Source organism: Artemia franciscana, chromosome 8 (genome assembly GCF_032884065.1).
Source record: "Artemia franciscana chromosome 8, ASM3288406v1, whole genome shotgun sequence".
In the NCBI taxonomy this organism is placed as follows: Eukaryota; Metazoa; Arthropoda; class Branchiopoda; order Anostraca; family Artemiidae; genus Artemia; species Artemia franciscana.
Window position 1 is genome coordinate 20,018,776 of NC_088870.1, and position 17,163 is coordinate 20,035,938.

At 34.6% G+C, this 17,163-nt stretch overlaps 1 protein-coding gene across 5 annotated transcripts in view; it reads left to right on the forward strand.

The window, feature by feature from the left end:
- The window catches only part of LOC136030108 (protein vav-like), a gene marked incomplete at its 3' end in the record, with an annotated part of 142,489 nt that overhangs the window by 56,835 nt on the left and 68,491 nt on the right, over window positions 1–17,163 (forward strand). For all 5 annotated transcript variants that reach the window (XM_065708782.1, XM_065708783.1, XM_065708785.1 and 2 more), the window contains 1 exon segment: window positions 8,525–8,698. In XM_065708782.1, coding sequence (XP_065564854.1) covers window positions 8,525–8,698 — 174 coding nt within the window.

Below are 17,163 nucleotides of genomic sequence, written 5' to 3' on the forward strand. Positions count from 1 at the left end.
CTAGGACCACTTGGTCGATACGATGACCCTTGGGGAAAAAACAAACAAAAAAACAAATAAAAACGCACCCGTGATTTGTCTTCTGGCAAAAAATACAAAATTCCACATTTTTGTAGATAGGAGCTTGAAACTTCTACAGTAGAGTTCTCTGATACGCTGAATCTGATGGTGTCATTTTCGTTAAGGTCCTACCACTTTTAGGGGGTGTTTCCCCCTATTTTCCTAAATAAGGCAAATTTTCTCAGGCTCGTAACTTTTTATGGGTAACTAATCTTGAAAAAAAGGACTAAACTTGATGAAACTTATATATTTGAAATCAGCATTAAAATGCGATTCTTTTGATGTAGCTATTGATATCAAAATTCAATTTTTTAGAGTTTTGGTTACTATTGAGCCGGGTCGCTCCTTACTACAGTTGAACTTTGATATCCACGAACTGTTTGACAAAATACGTTAAAAATATTTTCACTTCTCTTACTCTCATAAATAAAAAATTATCAAAACTGAAACGAATTAATATCGTTATATGTCAATTAAACTGACAATCCACGGTCATTTGTTTTCGTTGTTGTTATGGCACTTGGTATTTACCAAGTGGCATAAAGCGATCGCTAATTCTGTTGGTCTGTCTGTCGGTCTGTCGGTCCCGGTTTTGCTAGTTTAGGCACTTCCAGGTAAGCTAGGACGATGAAATTTGGCAGGCGTATCAGGGACCAGACCAGATTAAATTAAAAATAATTGTTACTTCGATTCGACCATCTGGGGGGGGGGGTGGTAATTCGGAAAAATTAGAAAAATGAGGTATTTTTAATTTACGAATGGCTGATCGGATCTTAATGAAATTTAACATTTAGAAGGATATCGTGTCTCGGAGCTCTTTTTCAAATCCTGACTAGATCTGGTGGCATTGGGGAGAGTTGGAGGGGGGAACCTAAAATTTTGGCAAACGCTTAGAGTGGAGGGATCGGGATGGAACTTGGTGGGAAAAATGATCACAAGTCTTAGATACGTGATTGACATAACGGGAACGGATACGCGCTCTTTGGGGGAGTTGGGGGGAGGGTTTATTCGGAAAATTAGAAAAAATAAGATATTTTTAACTTACGAAGGAGTGATCGGATTTTAATGAAATTTCATATTTAGAAGAACCTTGTGCTTCAGAGGTCTTATTTTAAATCCTGACCAGATCTGGTGAAATTGGGGAGAGTTGGAGGGGAAAACTGGAAATCTTGGAAAGGGGAAACTGGAAATCTTGGAAAACGCGAAGATTGAGGTATCTTTATCTTACGAATGGGTGGGCGGATCTTAATGAAACTTGACATGTAGAAAGATCTTATGTCTCAGATGCTCCGTTTTCAATTTAAATTGGATCCGGGGACATAGGGGGCTGGAGGGGGGAAACAGAAATATTGTAAACGGGAAATCTTGGAAAAAGCTTAGAATGGAGAGATGGGATGAAACTTGATGGGTAGAATAAGCACAAGTTCTAGATACGTGATTGACATATTTGGAACGGGTCCGCTCTCTTTGGGGGGGGGGGGGCTAGGGGATGGGATTTCCAGTGCTTTGGCGAGTTCGGTGCTTCTGGACGTGCTAGGACGATGAAAATTGGTAGGCGTGTCAGGGATCTTCACAAATTGACTTGATAACAGTCTTTTCCCTGATTCGACCATCTGGGGGCCAGGAGGGAGAGGAAAAATTGAAAAAATTGAGGTGTTTTTAACTTACGAACAGATGATCGGATTTTAATGAAATTTGATATTTAGAAGGGCCTCGTGTCTCAGAGCTCTTATTTTGAATCCCAACCGTATCCGGTGATATTGGGGGAGTTAGAGGGGGAAACGGGAAATCTTAGAAAACGCTTAGAGTGGAAAGATCTTAATGAAAATTGGTGGGAAGAATAAGCACAAGTCCTAGATACGTGATTGACATACCCGGACGAATCCGCTCTCTTTGGGTAAGTTCGGGGGGGGGGGCGTTAATTCGGAAAAATTAGAAAACTGAGGTATTTTTAACTTAAGAAAGGGTTGTCGAATCTTAATGAAATTTGATATTTAGAAGGATATTATGTCTCAGAGCTCCTATTTTAAATCCTGACCAGATCTGGTGACATTAGGGGGAGTTGTAGGGGGAAAACGGAAATTTGGAAAACGCTTAGAGTGGAGAGATCAGGATTAAACTTGGTGGATAGAAATAGCAAATGTCATAGATACGTGATGGACTTAACCGGACTGGATCCGCTCTCTTTGTGGGAGTTATAGGGGGGGGGTCCAGTGCTTTGGTGAGTTCGGTGCTTCTGAAAGTGCTAGGACTTATGAAAATTGGTAGACATGTCAGGGACCTGCTCAAATTGACTTGATAAAGTCATTTTCCCCGATTCGACCATCCGAGGGGCTGAAGGGAGAGGAAAGATTAGAAAAATGAAGTTTTTTAACTTACGAGTGGGTGATTGGATTCTAATGAATTTTGATATTTAGATTGACCTTGTGTCTAAGGGCTTTATTTTAAATCCCGACCGGTATTAAGCCTTCTGATTTTCGTTTTAAATTAATCTATTAATTCTTAGAATTTCGTTAGAGCTCATGCCATATGAGCTCTTAGCTCTTCTTTTTTTCAGTGAAGCACAAATTATGTTCTGGTCATGAGAAGGCATGGGGGTTATCAACCCTACTCATGTTTATGTTTGCTTGTTTTGAGTTTGAAGTGACGAGTGACAGAATACACTAGACTCGTATAATTTGGGCTATATATTTACAAATTAGGGGGAGGGGAGTAAAGTATTTGGACAGCGTGAAGTTAAAAAGAAAAATTCTACTCCATAATATGTAGAATAATTGCAGCTAATACATTTTGCATGCATGGAGCTTTACCTCCATCCTCCTAATGTACAAATAGATAGCTCAATTTTGTTTCTAAAGTGTTAAATTTTCAGATAGTCAAAGACTATCTCTGTAACAATATCCGTATCATCCTTCACCAAGGGGCTGCTACGAGGGCCATAAGGAACTGAGGATACTTTCAAAGGCTATTCGTCAATTTTACTAAGAATTTACTTGGTAGAGAGCGTGAGATAATTGTCTTAGCCCACTGAGCGTGAGCTAAATGTCTTAATACAGACAGGTGAAACAGGCTTGTTCTCGAGTTTTATACAGTGTAATTCTTGAGTGGGGTGGCTGTAACAGATAAATACCAGATTATTTTCTTTATTGCTTTTATATTGCAAATATTAAATCCAGTCAGTTTTGTTGCACCTGAGTATTTACAGCTGTGGAAGTCAGCGATATGAAAACTTATAAAAAAAATTCTACAAGAGTAAAAAAAAAAAACAACTACAGATTACTTACACTCCCCATGAATTTCAATATTTTCTCTCCGCTGCTCAAAAGAAAATATCTCCTATAATCCTCGTCAACTTAAATAGAGCCAACTCCCACTCAAACTAATCATTTTGGGATGTAAGTTTTTATTCTTTGCTTCCCATAGCAACTTTTGATAGATTCTAGTTCTAATCTTGCTTGGGATGGTTTTTTTTTCCTAAGATAGAGTTTCAATTGATTTCTTATCGGATTAAAGAATAGTTCTTGTGAAAGTATTCTCTTACGAATTTGCAAGTTTACTATACAGAAATCTTGACCAAGTGAATAGGTAACGCAAAAATCGCCCGGATCGGTAGAGAACTTGAAAACACATAATGCTGTTATCAATATTTTTTTTCTAGTCGATGATAATAAAAAAAAATTAAAGTCCCGAAGTAAATTTGAGACCCTTTTGAAGCAAAAAATAGTGTAATCGGGGGCGTATCCAAGGGGAGGATCTAGGGCACGTGCTCTCCAGAAGATTGAAAGTTACACTAATTACAGGAACCGAGGGGTGATAAATACCGATGGGGAAGCCGTAAGTTCCCCAACCTCAATAGTAAATTTTGTATCTGCCCCTCAATGTAGAGTTTTTAACACAGGAGCTCTATAATTTTTATTGTCTTTGTGATCCTCTTCAGTGATATGCAGGAGTATAATTTTTTTGTCTGTGAAAGGAAACAAAAAAATTCCTCTAAGAAAATATGGAGGAAACTGAAACCTAAAAGGAACAGAAAGCACTAAATATTAGGCAGGCCACCGCCCTCCTCAATCATCAGGGTTCTTCGCACAAGTTCAACTATCTGCCACAACACTTCATGAATGAAAGAGCTTAGCTATCTTAGTGTATCACTTCTTCCTTCGAACGGACATAATAGTGAATAGAAGTAACAAAAGTATGTGTTTAACATGGCACTAAAGAACAGCCTTAAACCTTAATTACGAATTTCAATTATGTTAAAAAATAAATATGACATTTTTCCAAATGAAAGTAAAGAGCAATATCAACACTTATCGTGAACGGAATTACAAACAGTTCATGGTAATTAGTTGTAACTAGGGAGTGACTTCTCTAGTAACCGAATCTGTAAAAAATGGAATTTTGATAAGAATAAATACATCCAAAGAGTAGACTTTTTATAATGATTCCAAATATATAAAAAACATTAAGCTTAACGTAACGCTTAACGTCGAACAAAAATAAAAGTTCTAGTGCCCTTTTTTAATGATCCCAAAAATTGGAAGGTAGCTTGCCCCCCTCCTCCTATGCCCTTTTTCTCCTCAAACATCCAATCAAAATTTTGAGATATCTGTGTGATTTAGCATAGTTTAGAGATTCAATAACTGTACCTTTGGGGATGCCATGATTCCCACAATCCCTGGGGAAAGGGTGGTAGAGTACCCAATTTGCCAATTGTTGACATATAGTATTTGCTATTAGGAAATATACGAACTTCCCTGGCGAAATTTTTCGCGGTGCGAATTTTCCTTGGGGAGGAAAGTATCCGGGGGGGGGGGAATTTTCCAAGAGAAATTTTACACGGGGGTGTCATTGCATGATTTGAAAAATGGTCAGAAATTGAATAAAATACAAGGTTTTCAACTAAAAGTAAGGAGCAACATTAAATCTTAAAACGAACAGAAATTATTTTGAATATGAGGGAAGCTGCCTTTCCTCAATCCTCTCTTTTTTTGCTGAACTTCGAATTTTTTTTTACAATTGCTTAAGAAAGACTGTTCAAACACAAGGACCGTTAAGTTTGAATGAGAAGTATTTTTTTTAAAGAACTTTAAGACTTCAGCGTAAAAGGCTATGGCTTAGGATTGGGCAGTCCTCCTCATATACAGAATAATTTCGGTTTGTTTTAAGTTTTAATGTTGATTTTTCTTTTTAGTTGAAAAAGAGTTGTTTTATTAATTATTTAGTCTTAAATAGGAACTACAATATCCTAACTGAATTGCATTATAGTTTTATTTGGGCTTTCATCTAAATATAAAAACAACGGGGAAGACCTTTTAGGGTCAATTGTAAAGAAGAGCTTTTAGTGGGGAAGAATTTTTTACGGAGAAGTTTTCCGCAGTGGGGAACTTTCTGGGGGATCGTTGTTAAAATGCGGGAAGGAGGAATTTTCCGCGTGGAAGAATTTTTCGGGGGGATTTCCTTGGATTTTCTTTCTTTTGTAATCGCAGCAATATGCGGCAGGTAAGCTAGTATGTTGTAAAAAGAAAAGATAGCCCCTTCTATAATACTTCTCTTATTGAACGGCTATTCCACCCTGCAAAAAAACTCCCTAGCTACGCCCTTGCCAATTGCCTATTCTAACAAATAACATTGGAATAAAATAATTTTCCTTTGCTCCCCGTGACAACTTTTGAAAATCTGCAATTACAATCATACTAAGGAACTTCATTTTTCTTCTATCCCATTAGATACTAAAAATCCTTAGCAAAGTTTTCCTTGATTAGTCCAAGACTACAAATATTGCTCGTAGAAGTCGTCTCTATATCGTTAATGTTATCCTGCAGATGGGAAATGAAATATTAGTGTCTTCAAAGATAGATGAACATAATTAATTATCTTTACATCTGGGATACTTTGCTTAAAAGCTATTTTTGATGAAGGGTTTGAATGAATTCCTTAGCGTGGCCAGTATCATATAGTTCGTGGTAACGAACTGTAGTAAGGAGCGACCCGGCTCAATAGTAACCGAAACTCTAAAAAATGGAATTTTGATACCGATAGTTACATAAAAAAAACTGTATTTTATAACTTTCATCAAGATTAGTCTTACCTATCAAAAGTTACGAGCCTGAGAAAATTTGCCTCATTTTAGAAAATAGATTTTTACTGTTTAAAAAAGTAGAGTTAAGAGAAAGAGTCAGACTTTAGCGTAAAGAACGGGGTGTTGAGGAGGAAAAGCCCCTTTCATATACGGAGTAATTTCTGTTCGTTTTAACTTTTAATGTCGCTCCTTACTTTCATTTAAAAAAGCTTGTTTTTTTTTGTTTAATTTTAGTAAACAGGAGACATAAGGAATAGTGTCAATAAAGTAAAGCCGGTTTTCAAAATAAGCAGAATCTAACCCCTTATGGAATGGGTCAAGTTTCAGAGATTTTGAGAAATTCTTGGCTTTTCTTGAAACTCATCTTCAAATGCCGAATTCACGGTCCTCTCCCTTGTGGTCACCCTCAATTGAGGTGGGAGGAAAACTTCTTGCATAGGTGAACATAATTAATTATCATTACATCTGGGATACTTTGCTTATAAGCTATTTTTGATGAAGGGTTTGAATGAATTCCTTAGCGTGGCCAGTATTTTGCTAAAGAGATGTGGAAGGATTTTGAGAAATTCTTGCCTTTTCTTGTAAATGTCTTATGCAATCAGGTGAAAGTGATAATAACCATAAAAGAATTGCATTTAAAAGTTTTTAAGTCATATAAGGTATAACAAAGATTCTTCATCAGTATAACTTCATAAAAACACAACATAAATATATATAATGACAGTAGCGAAATGTCCTGTACTCTCCACTAAAGATTTTTGAAACACGTCAATCTAGACCTCTCTTCGTGACTCTGCCTCTTTGCGCATGCGCAATGACTAATATTTAGCGCATTGTGACGGGAATGATGTGATCGAATGCCAAGTAGCAACTGAAACTGTTGCTCTGACGTGCTGGGAACTTCCCATTTAGCGGGCTATGATCTGTGTCATTTTTGAAGAAACTTGTCTCTACTGTTCGTACTTAAATTTATGCTGTGATTAAATGTTCTCTTATCAGTACCTTTAATTGAATGTAAATTTCATTGGTTTTTGGGATGAGAGAAAGGTTGAGACGACTAGGGCACGTTTCGTGGATGAAGGATGACAAATTGCCAAAGATTGTCCTTTTTGGCGAACCGTGGTGAGTTCGTCCTCGTTTCGGCTGGTAGGAAGTCGCAAGAAAAAATATTTAAGGGACATTTGAACTTCCTGGGAGGTTGTAAAGAGCTTTGAATATATTGGGATGGAGGAGTAGTGTGCGTAGCTTTTCTGGCCTCGTGCGGCTTGGGGCTACAATGAGTTGTTAGTAGTAGTAGTACAATCTTTAGGATATTCACAATTTTCTTTCTATTTTTCTGCCATTTTTCTACAATAATGGTGAACAAATTTGCACACAAACATTTTGAAAGTCGAAGGTTGAGTGTAGGCTTATAACGTAGGTTAAAAATTAATGAAAAAATAAAAGCTTTGAAACAAATTTGAACCCGGTAAACAAATTCAAAGTTCAAAGCGACTTCACAACAACGTTGAAAAAGGTTAGAATAAACTTGAGGTAATACTTATACTATTATCATAACAAGTTTAGAGGGGGGATGCTCCTGCAAGATTACTAGTTCTGGAAATAACTGCCTTTTTTACTCTTTTAAAGATATATTTTATTTACAGTCACAGGCAGGCATTTGGTGATTTAGTGAATCGGTATAAGTAATTAACCTAAACTACCAGGCTTTGCTCAGAAATCTTTAAAACAGTTTATAATATGGATTTGGTATCATATCTCTAAGTTTCATTGCTTCCTGTTATCACTCTTTCACCAACTGCTAAGTTTAGTAGTAAAGGCTAGCCCAGTACGAAGTCAGTTTAAAGACCTAGATCCAGTAACTTCGGTGGCTCGACCACGTCCAACGGATTAGTCAGTCCCCTCTCCCGAAAATCATTTTCAAATGCCGAATTCACGGTTCTGGCCCTTTGGTTATCCTGAAAAGAGGTGGGAGGAAAACTTCCTGCATCAACGCCTTTCGGGCTTTCTTTGTCTAACAGAAGACCGCGAGTCTACAGAAGGCACATCAATGCTATTACGAAGAGTCCCCAAGACAACCTTCAAGGATGGGACTTCAGTCCCTGGATGGAACTTCAGTTAAGTTTTCTTGCACACGAATAGAACTTGAGACAGTTAAGGATAATAATATCACGTGTCAAGTCAAACATAATATGAAGAATCGTAAATATATTTTCGACTATAAATGTTAGTGAATGTATAACTTTGCGAAAATATAGTTTAATGCTGTACCGTTTTAATGTGTTTATTATGCAAAACTACCGTTTAATACTCTTGATTTGTTTCATTTCTGTAAACCCCCATCTGTTCTGTTTTTTTTTCCTTAAAGATATATTGTATTTACAGGCTCCAATTTTTCCTGTTCAACCGGTTGAAAAACGGGATTATAGTATTCGCGAACTCGTTGAGACTGAGAAAAATTTCATAGAAGCATTAAATCTTGTCAAGCGATACTTTGTTCGTCCCCTTTCAACAATGCTTTCAGAAGACGATAAGAAAACAATATTCTTTGGAATCAAGGTAAAGTTTTGGAATTTGAGGTGAAGGTTTAATCGTTTTTATCACGCTGATCTGTTGACAGGGTTGCAGCTGGCATAATAAAAGTGTCAAGATGCGAATCGTCCGAAAAGTGTAAAAACTACACCGTATAGATGATTCAACATGGTACTTTTTTTTAGTCAAAACTATTAAACTGATATTCAGCATTGTTGAACATTTACGATTTGACGGTCGATACTTTTTATTTGGTATAAGTTTTCATTTTTGGGGTTTTGAACGTGAATAGTACTGATAAGGGTAAAATAAATCCCGTAAAAGTAAAAATAAGGAAGAAATAATATTAGTTAGATAAATAATAAGAAGTAAAAACAATACTAGATAGTAAGCTAAACTAATTTAATTAGCAACATATTGCTAGGAGGTGTAAATTCTATTATCCAAGGGGGATTCGTACAGCTATCAAATTCAGGGAAATATGTAAAAACTTGCTCCAGGGGTGGGTATGTGCACGAAAAACGATCGTATGAAAAATGCAAAAGATTATGGAAAGAGCCTCAAGATATTGAATTGGATCTTGATACTCTGTGTCAGATACAGAGTAAACTGATATGTACAGGTTTGTCAGACATGTATATTGAGTATATATATGTATATATATATATATATATATATATATATATATATATCATGAAAAGAGAAATCACCAATGAAACAGCACAAACACATAAAAAAAAAAAAAAAAAAAAAAAAAAAAAAAAAAAAAAAAAAAAAAAAAAAAAAAAAAGAGACAGAAGGAGAAAAGGAAGACTGTTTTCCTAAATTAGTGATTAATATAGACCAGCACTTGAATGAGGCCTTAACCCTACTCATCCATAAAATCACATAGGTCAAACAGCATAGCCAAACACAATCAACCATAAAGAATAATCCATGGACAGGCAGTCATGTCGTCAATAAGTATAAGTCGTCATTTACCAAACAATAGAAAAAATAATAAAGACAAATAATTCAGAGGCAACAACCCAACACAAGGGCTCATCAGGAGAATACACTGGCCTATAGGGTTTCGCCAAATTTAAATTCTCCACCCAGCCAAGTGTTGTGGCTACCACAGAATATCCATGGCATCCCCGTGTCAGGTATCACCCCCAAAATACATGCCTATGAAAAAAAAAACAAAAAAAAACAACCAAGTAACACCAAAACAAGCCTATCCTGTTAATATATCTCTCTTATTAGCAACAATAGGTAAACTAAATATGATAAAATTTACCAAATCACAAGTATTAAAGCATTGCAAAAAAAAAAAAAAAAAAAATTTAATGAACTAAACAATTATAGAATTCATCTTTACCATGTGGCTATTTTTTTTAAAAATCCGCTCTATTAGAAACACAATTCAAAATAAATGGAGCTGCATCATCATTTGTCGAACCTCCGAAATTAGTTGAAAATTTCTTTAAGTATTTCCAGATAATTCTTTTGATATTTATTTAAAAGTTCGTTATAATGAAAACTAAATTTCTAAAATTGACAAGTTAATTTATTTGCAGAAAAACCTCTTGATATCAATTTTTGGCTTAAGATTTTACATCTATTTTTAAAATCAATATAATTACTACAAATCCTTGCATAACGAAGTAACTGTGAGAATAACGCAGAATATGTGATATTTGAGTGTATATTACTTTCAGGGAATGGGAAACTAATCACTTCAAAATCAAAATCATCCGTTTTATTATACATTTTAAAACTTAATTTATTATTATCACAAATATTAACATTTAAATCTAAGAAATGATCTTCATGACCAGCAATGACTAGGTTCAAGAGTAAGCTCTGATGGATATATATTTTTAGAAATATCAATGAAATCCTTACAATTTAATACCAAAATATCATCTAAATATCTTTTATTATTTGACAAAACATGTTTTAAATTATTTGGATTATTCTTATTCATCATATATTTATATTCTAGTTGACTTAAAAACAAGTCAGCTATAAATGGGCTGGCATTCCCCCCCATGGGAATTCCCACGATTTGCTTGTACAAATCACCACCAAATCTTATATAAGTATTGTATAAAACAAATTCTAATATATATCCAAGCTGTAACATCTCAAGTTAACTGTGGTATTAAAGCAATTTGTCCATATAGCTTTTTTATTATAAGTGTCTATTTTTAAGAACCTTTTACTAGATAAGAGGAAAGATTTCTTGATAACAGTTTTTAAATTATCTAACATCACATTAAGTGATAAATTAGTATACATTGTCGCAAAATCGAAAGACTCAATTCTTTTAGCTGAAACCATTGTTAAAGACTATCACCTGCAGTGAATTATTAACACTCCAATATGGATTAAAATTCGAAAACTTTTTAATACCAGAACAATAGGTTTTAAGTTTATTTACAATTTCCTTTAAAATTGAAGAGAGGTCGGTAGCAGCAATGCGGGTTGGACATTTAGCTGCTCCAGCAATAAACCATGGTTTAGGGGGATTCTTATGAAATTTTACAGTCCAATATAGGAAAGGGAACTTTTTATCATTGTCATTTATTTTAATATTAAAATTTTTAAAAAGTATTTCTTCAGTCTTGTCAATTAAATTCTCATCCTCTAAATTTACCTTTTCGTAAACATTAGTTGTGCATAATTCCCTTTTTAAGATATCACAATACAGCTTCTGACAAATTATGGCAAAATTGTTATTAGCTTTATCCACTGGCACAATTACAAATTCATTCTGTAGATTAGCAATTGCTTGTTTAATCTTCGCATTATAAAATAATGATTTAGTGTTACTATTTTTTAAATTAGAATATATTTTATTTCTTATTCTACTAATAATTAAATTCTTCCAACTTTGAAAACTCTCTTTACTTTTATTCTCTTTCTTACACCACTTATCAATAAATAAATCAAAATCATTTTCCAAGCCATCAAGAACACTCGATGGTTTCAGATGATGAGAAAGACGGAAATTAGCCCCTTTATTCATAATAATTACCCCTTTATATATATATATATATATATATATATATAATATATATATATATATGGGGTATATATATATATTTATGACGTATATATATAGTATATATATAGACACAGGGAGTATAAATGACGACCAGGACATAAGTAAAAAAAAAAAAACTATCTATATATATAAAAATAAGTTGTCTGTGGATCTGTGGATCGTGGATCAGGTGACGTCACCTGAAAAAACTGGATCAGGTGACGTCAAAACTGAAAAAACTAAAAAAAGGCAAAAACTACAAAAAAAACTAAAAACTAATAAAAAAAATAAAAAAGCTAAAAAACTAAAAAAACTAAAAAAAGGCAAAAACTACAAAAAAAAAACTAAAAACTAATAAAAAAGCTAAAAAACTAAAAAAACTAAAAAAAAGGCAAAAACTACAAAAAAAACTAAAAACTAATAAAAAAAATAAAAAAGCTAAAAAACTAAAAAAACTAAAAAAACTAAAAAAAGGTAAAAAACTAAAAAAACTAAAAACTAAAAAAAACTAAAAAAAAGGAAAAAACTGAAAAATAAGCTAAAATAAAGGTAAAAACCAATAAAAAACTAAAAAAAAAAACTGAAAAAACTAAAAAAAAGGCAAAAACTACAAAAAAACTAAAAACTAATAAAAAAAGTAAAAAAGCTAAAAAACTAAAAAAACTAAAAAAACTAAAAAAACTAAAAAAAGGTAAAAAACTAAAAAAAAATAAAAAATAAAAAAAAACTAAAAAAAAAGGAAAAAACTGAAAAATAAGCTAACATAAAGGTAAAAACCAATAAAAAACTAAAAAGAAAAAAAGGAAAAAACTAAAAAAAATTTTCAATGGCGCGTAACGACTTACGCGCGCGGGGGGGCTTGGGGGGGGGGCGCGAAGCGCCCCCACCAACTAAGTGTTGGGGTGGCGCGAAGCGCCACCCCAACAACTAGTATACAACCAGTATATATATATATATATATATATATATATATATATATATATATATATATATATATATATATATATATATATATATATATATATATATATATATATATATATATATATATATATATATATATATATATATATATATATATATATATATACATTTATCTAACTTTATCTAAATATATATTTATCTTACTAATAGTATTTCTTCCGGTTTTTATGGCACTTGGTATTAACCAAGTGACATATAGCAATTGCAAATTCTGTCGGTCTGTCGCTCCCGGTTTTGCTACTTTAGGCACTTCCAGGTAAGCTAGGACGATGAAATTTGGCAGGCGTATCAGTGACCAGACCAGATTAAATTAGAAATAATCGTTTTCCCAATTTGAACATCTGGGGGGGGGGGGAGTGGGGGGGCCCGTTAATTCGGAAAAAAATGGAAAGATTGAAGTATTTTTAACTTACGAACAGTTGATTGGATCTTAATGAAATTTGATTTTTTGAAGGATATCGTCTCTCAGAGCTGTTATTTTAAATCCCGACTGGATCTGGTGACATTGGGGGGATTTGGGGGGGAACCTAAAATCTTAGAAAACACTTGAGTGGAGGGATCGGGATGAAACTTGGTGGGAAAAATAAGCACAGGTCCTAGATACATGATTGACATAACCGGAACGGATCCGCTCTCTTTGGGGTAGTTGGGGGGGGGGGTTAATTCTGAAAAATTAGAAAAAATGAGGTATTTTTAACTTACGAACGGGTGATCGGAGCTCAATGAAAATTTGATATTTAGAAGGGTATCGTGTCTCAGAGCTCTTATTTTAAATCCTGAACGGATCTGGTGACATTGGGGGGGGGGAGTTGGGAGGGGAAAACCTAAAACTTGGAAAACACTTAAGATCCAGCGTGATTGGGGGGGAACAGTTGGGGGGAACCGGAAATCTTAGAAAATACTTAAAGCGGTGAGATCAGGATGAAACTGGATGGGAAGAATAAAAGCCTGTCTAAGATGCGTGACTGACATAACCGGACCGGATCCGCTCTCTTTTGTGGAGTTGGGGGGGGTAATTTTGAAAATTGAGGTATTTGTAACTTACGAAAGGGTGACCAGATCTTAATGAAATTTGATATTTAGAAGGATCTTCCGCTTTAAAGCTCTAATTTTAAATTCCGACCAGATCCTGTGACATTGGGGGGAGTTGGAGGGGGAAACCGGAATTCTTTAAAACCAATATCTTCTTTTTGCTCCGTATCTGAGCAAAAAAAAAGAAAAAAGAAAACGACGCCAACTAAAGCCCCTTTCCCAAGAAAACCTTGAATTTAATGACAAAAACTTTTGAATGACACTTTTTTTTCTTTTCTTTTTTGCAGCAGCCCAAAAACAAAAGGAACACTATTGCAAAAAGGTCGTAATGAGTTGTTCTAGCCAGACTGTACTCAGTGCACTAGCCTAACCCTAGCTGCTGTATAATCAATCTAAACAAAATCTAAAAAATTTTAAAGTTTACAAAAAAAGTAACTCATCGTAAACCCCCGTGCACATCTTATCAAGAAACATTTAGGTAGTACCATGTATCAGAAAGTTTCATTCGCTGATCAGCTACTATTTGAAAAACCTCCTAGTGGAAGTAATCCACAGATGCCATCTTTAAACTGCTTTAAGAGGAACTACAATAGTTTTGAATGGTGGATTTAGTTTAGTACCATTAAATTCCTATGAGAATAAAATTTCGGGCCCTGCAATGTGTTGAGGCTGTTGAGTTCAAACTCTTGGTCTCGTACTACCAAGCTGTGATCAATCCCACTGCGCCACTAAGGCACTACTTTATCCTTCCGGATAATTAAAATTTTAAGGTCTCTAGTTTTGACCTTTCTAATACATGTTTCCACAACAGAGAAAATGGAGGGACAATTATAAAAATCTTGTGACTTGAAACCTTTTCATTCTTTTTATTGGCTTAAAGTTTCACAGAGAAACAATCAATGAGGTGTTTAAAAGGCGGTGCTATTTGGCCTTTTTTTCTGACATGCGGCTTACGATGATTGATTTACGAAAATAGGTTGAAGATGCAAGCCAATGAAATTGAAGTACATTTTTTGCTACGGACCTATAAACAAGTAATATTTCTTTTTTCTCATGTTTTAACTCTGTAAGTCTTGCTAAGGGAACCTGAATCATGTCTACTAGATAATGATTTATTCTACACAATGGTTCTTCTAATTACTCTTGAGATGAATCTTGAGCAAAACAAGTAGCAGTCTCAAACAGTTCATAAAGTAATAATTGATGAGGCTTTTTTCACCAAAGATATTCTCTCCTAAATCGATTATTAAACTGCTACTAAAGGGTTTCTGAACATTACCTAATGGGATAATGGATGATTCATTTTTGTTTTTTTCTTTCACTTCCCGACTCTCAAAAGTGATTGCGAAATTATACTTGATGTTTTTCAGGAATTAAAGGATCTTATAATTTGTCATTCTGGTCTTTCTTTGCTTTGAAATTGAAGTTGAATTCTAATGTTTAATTTTTTTTGTCACTGATTTTTAAATGCATTACTTTAATGCAAGAACGATAATTCATGAAAATGCGAAGAGTGGGGAAGTTCCGAGGAGTGGGAAAAGGTGTTTTTTCCTAAATCTAGTTAGGAATTTTTTTTTCTATTTTATGATTGGCTTACGAAAATAGGTTGAATAAACAAGCCAATACTGATACAAAACGAATAAAAAAAAAGGTATTTTCAAAACATGGGGAGGTAGACAAGTTTTTACTGTTAAAGTAGAGTTGAGAGAAAGAGTCAAACTTTAGCGTAAAGAGCAGGGCGTTGATGAGGAAGCAGCCCCTTTCATATACGAAGTAATTTCTGTTAGTTTTAAGTTTTAATGTCGCTCCTTACTTTCAGTTAAAAAAAACTTGTTTTTTTATTTAATTTCAAACAGTAAGCTGTGCGAAAAAGTGGTTCTATCCCATTTTCTAGGGCTATAGTGAGAGAAAGGTTGATATGGCTAGTACATGTTCTGTGCACAAAGGATGACAGATTGACAAAGACCGTCCTTTTCGGCCAACCATCTTGCTCCAAACGACAAGCACGTCGTCCCCAAATCGGGCGGAGGAGGTTGTAAGGAAGGACTTAAGGGAAGTTGGGACTTCTTAGGAGGGTCTAAAGAAGGAGACTTTTAATAGATTGGGTTGCAGTAGGAGCTTTAGTAGCTGTGTTGGCCTAAGGTGGCTCATTACTGCAATGAGTTGTTGGCAGCATTAGTAGTAGTATTTTCCATAATCTAAGGGAAGAACTGATTTATTTGTGATCCGAATGATTTTTTTTGATGAATTTTATATCCAATCAGAGAATAAAAAAAAAAAAAATGTGATTGGCTAAAATTAGCGCTAGCTAAATTTTGGTGTCAGTAAAATTTCATATTGAATGGACATTAACGGTACTATTGAAGACTTATTCGGAAACAGCAATAGAAAATGGAATAAAACTTTACAAGATTTTAGTGTTTTCTCTTGAAGAACATTAATTAGTTTAGGGCTCTTAAATGTTGATCATCAAACAGTTTGTGGTAACGAACTGTAGTAAGGAGCGACCCGGCTCAATAGTAACCAAAACTCTATAAAACGGAATTTTGATACCAATAGTTACATCAAAAGAATGCTGATTTTAAATATATAAGTTTCATCAAGTTTAGACTTACCCATCAAAAGTTACGAGCCTGAGAAAATCTGCCCTATTTTAGAAAATAGGGTGAAACACCCCCTAAAAGTCATAGAATCTTAATGAAAATCACACCATCAGATTCAGCGTATCAGAGAACCCTATTGTACAAGTTCCAAGATCCTATCTACAAAAATGTGGAATTTTGTATTTTTTGCCAGAAGACAAATCACGGATGCGTGTTTATTTGTTTGTTTGTTTGTTGTTTTTTTTTCTTTTTCCCAGGGGTGATCGTATCGACCCAGTGGTCCTAGAATTTTGCGAGAGGGCTCATTCGAACGGAAATGAAAAGTTCTAGTGCCCTTTTTAAGTGACCAAAAAAATCGGAGGGCACCTAGGCCCCCTCCCACGCTCATTTTTTCCCAAAATAGTCGGATCAAAATTCTGAGATAGCCATTTTATTCAACATGGTCGAAATACCTTATAAATATATCTCTGGGGACGACTTACTCCCCCACAGTCCCCGTGGGAGGGGCTGTAAGTTGCAAATTTTGACCAGTGTTTGCATATATTAATGGTAATTGGGAAATGTAGAGATGTTTTCAGGGGGGTTTTTGGTTAGAAGGGGGGGGGGGTGAGAAGAGGGGGCTATGTGGGGGAAATTTGCCACGGAGGAATTTGTCATGGGGGAAGAAGATTTCCATAAAGAGGGCGCAGCATTTTCTAGCATTATTTAAAAAACAATGAGAAAATAAATATGAAAAAGTTTTTTTTCAACTGGAAGTATGGAGTAGCATTAAAACTTAAAACGAACAGAAAATATTACGCATATAAGGGGTTCACTTCCTCCTAATACCTCACTCTTTACGC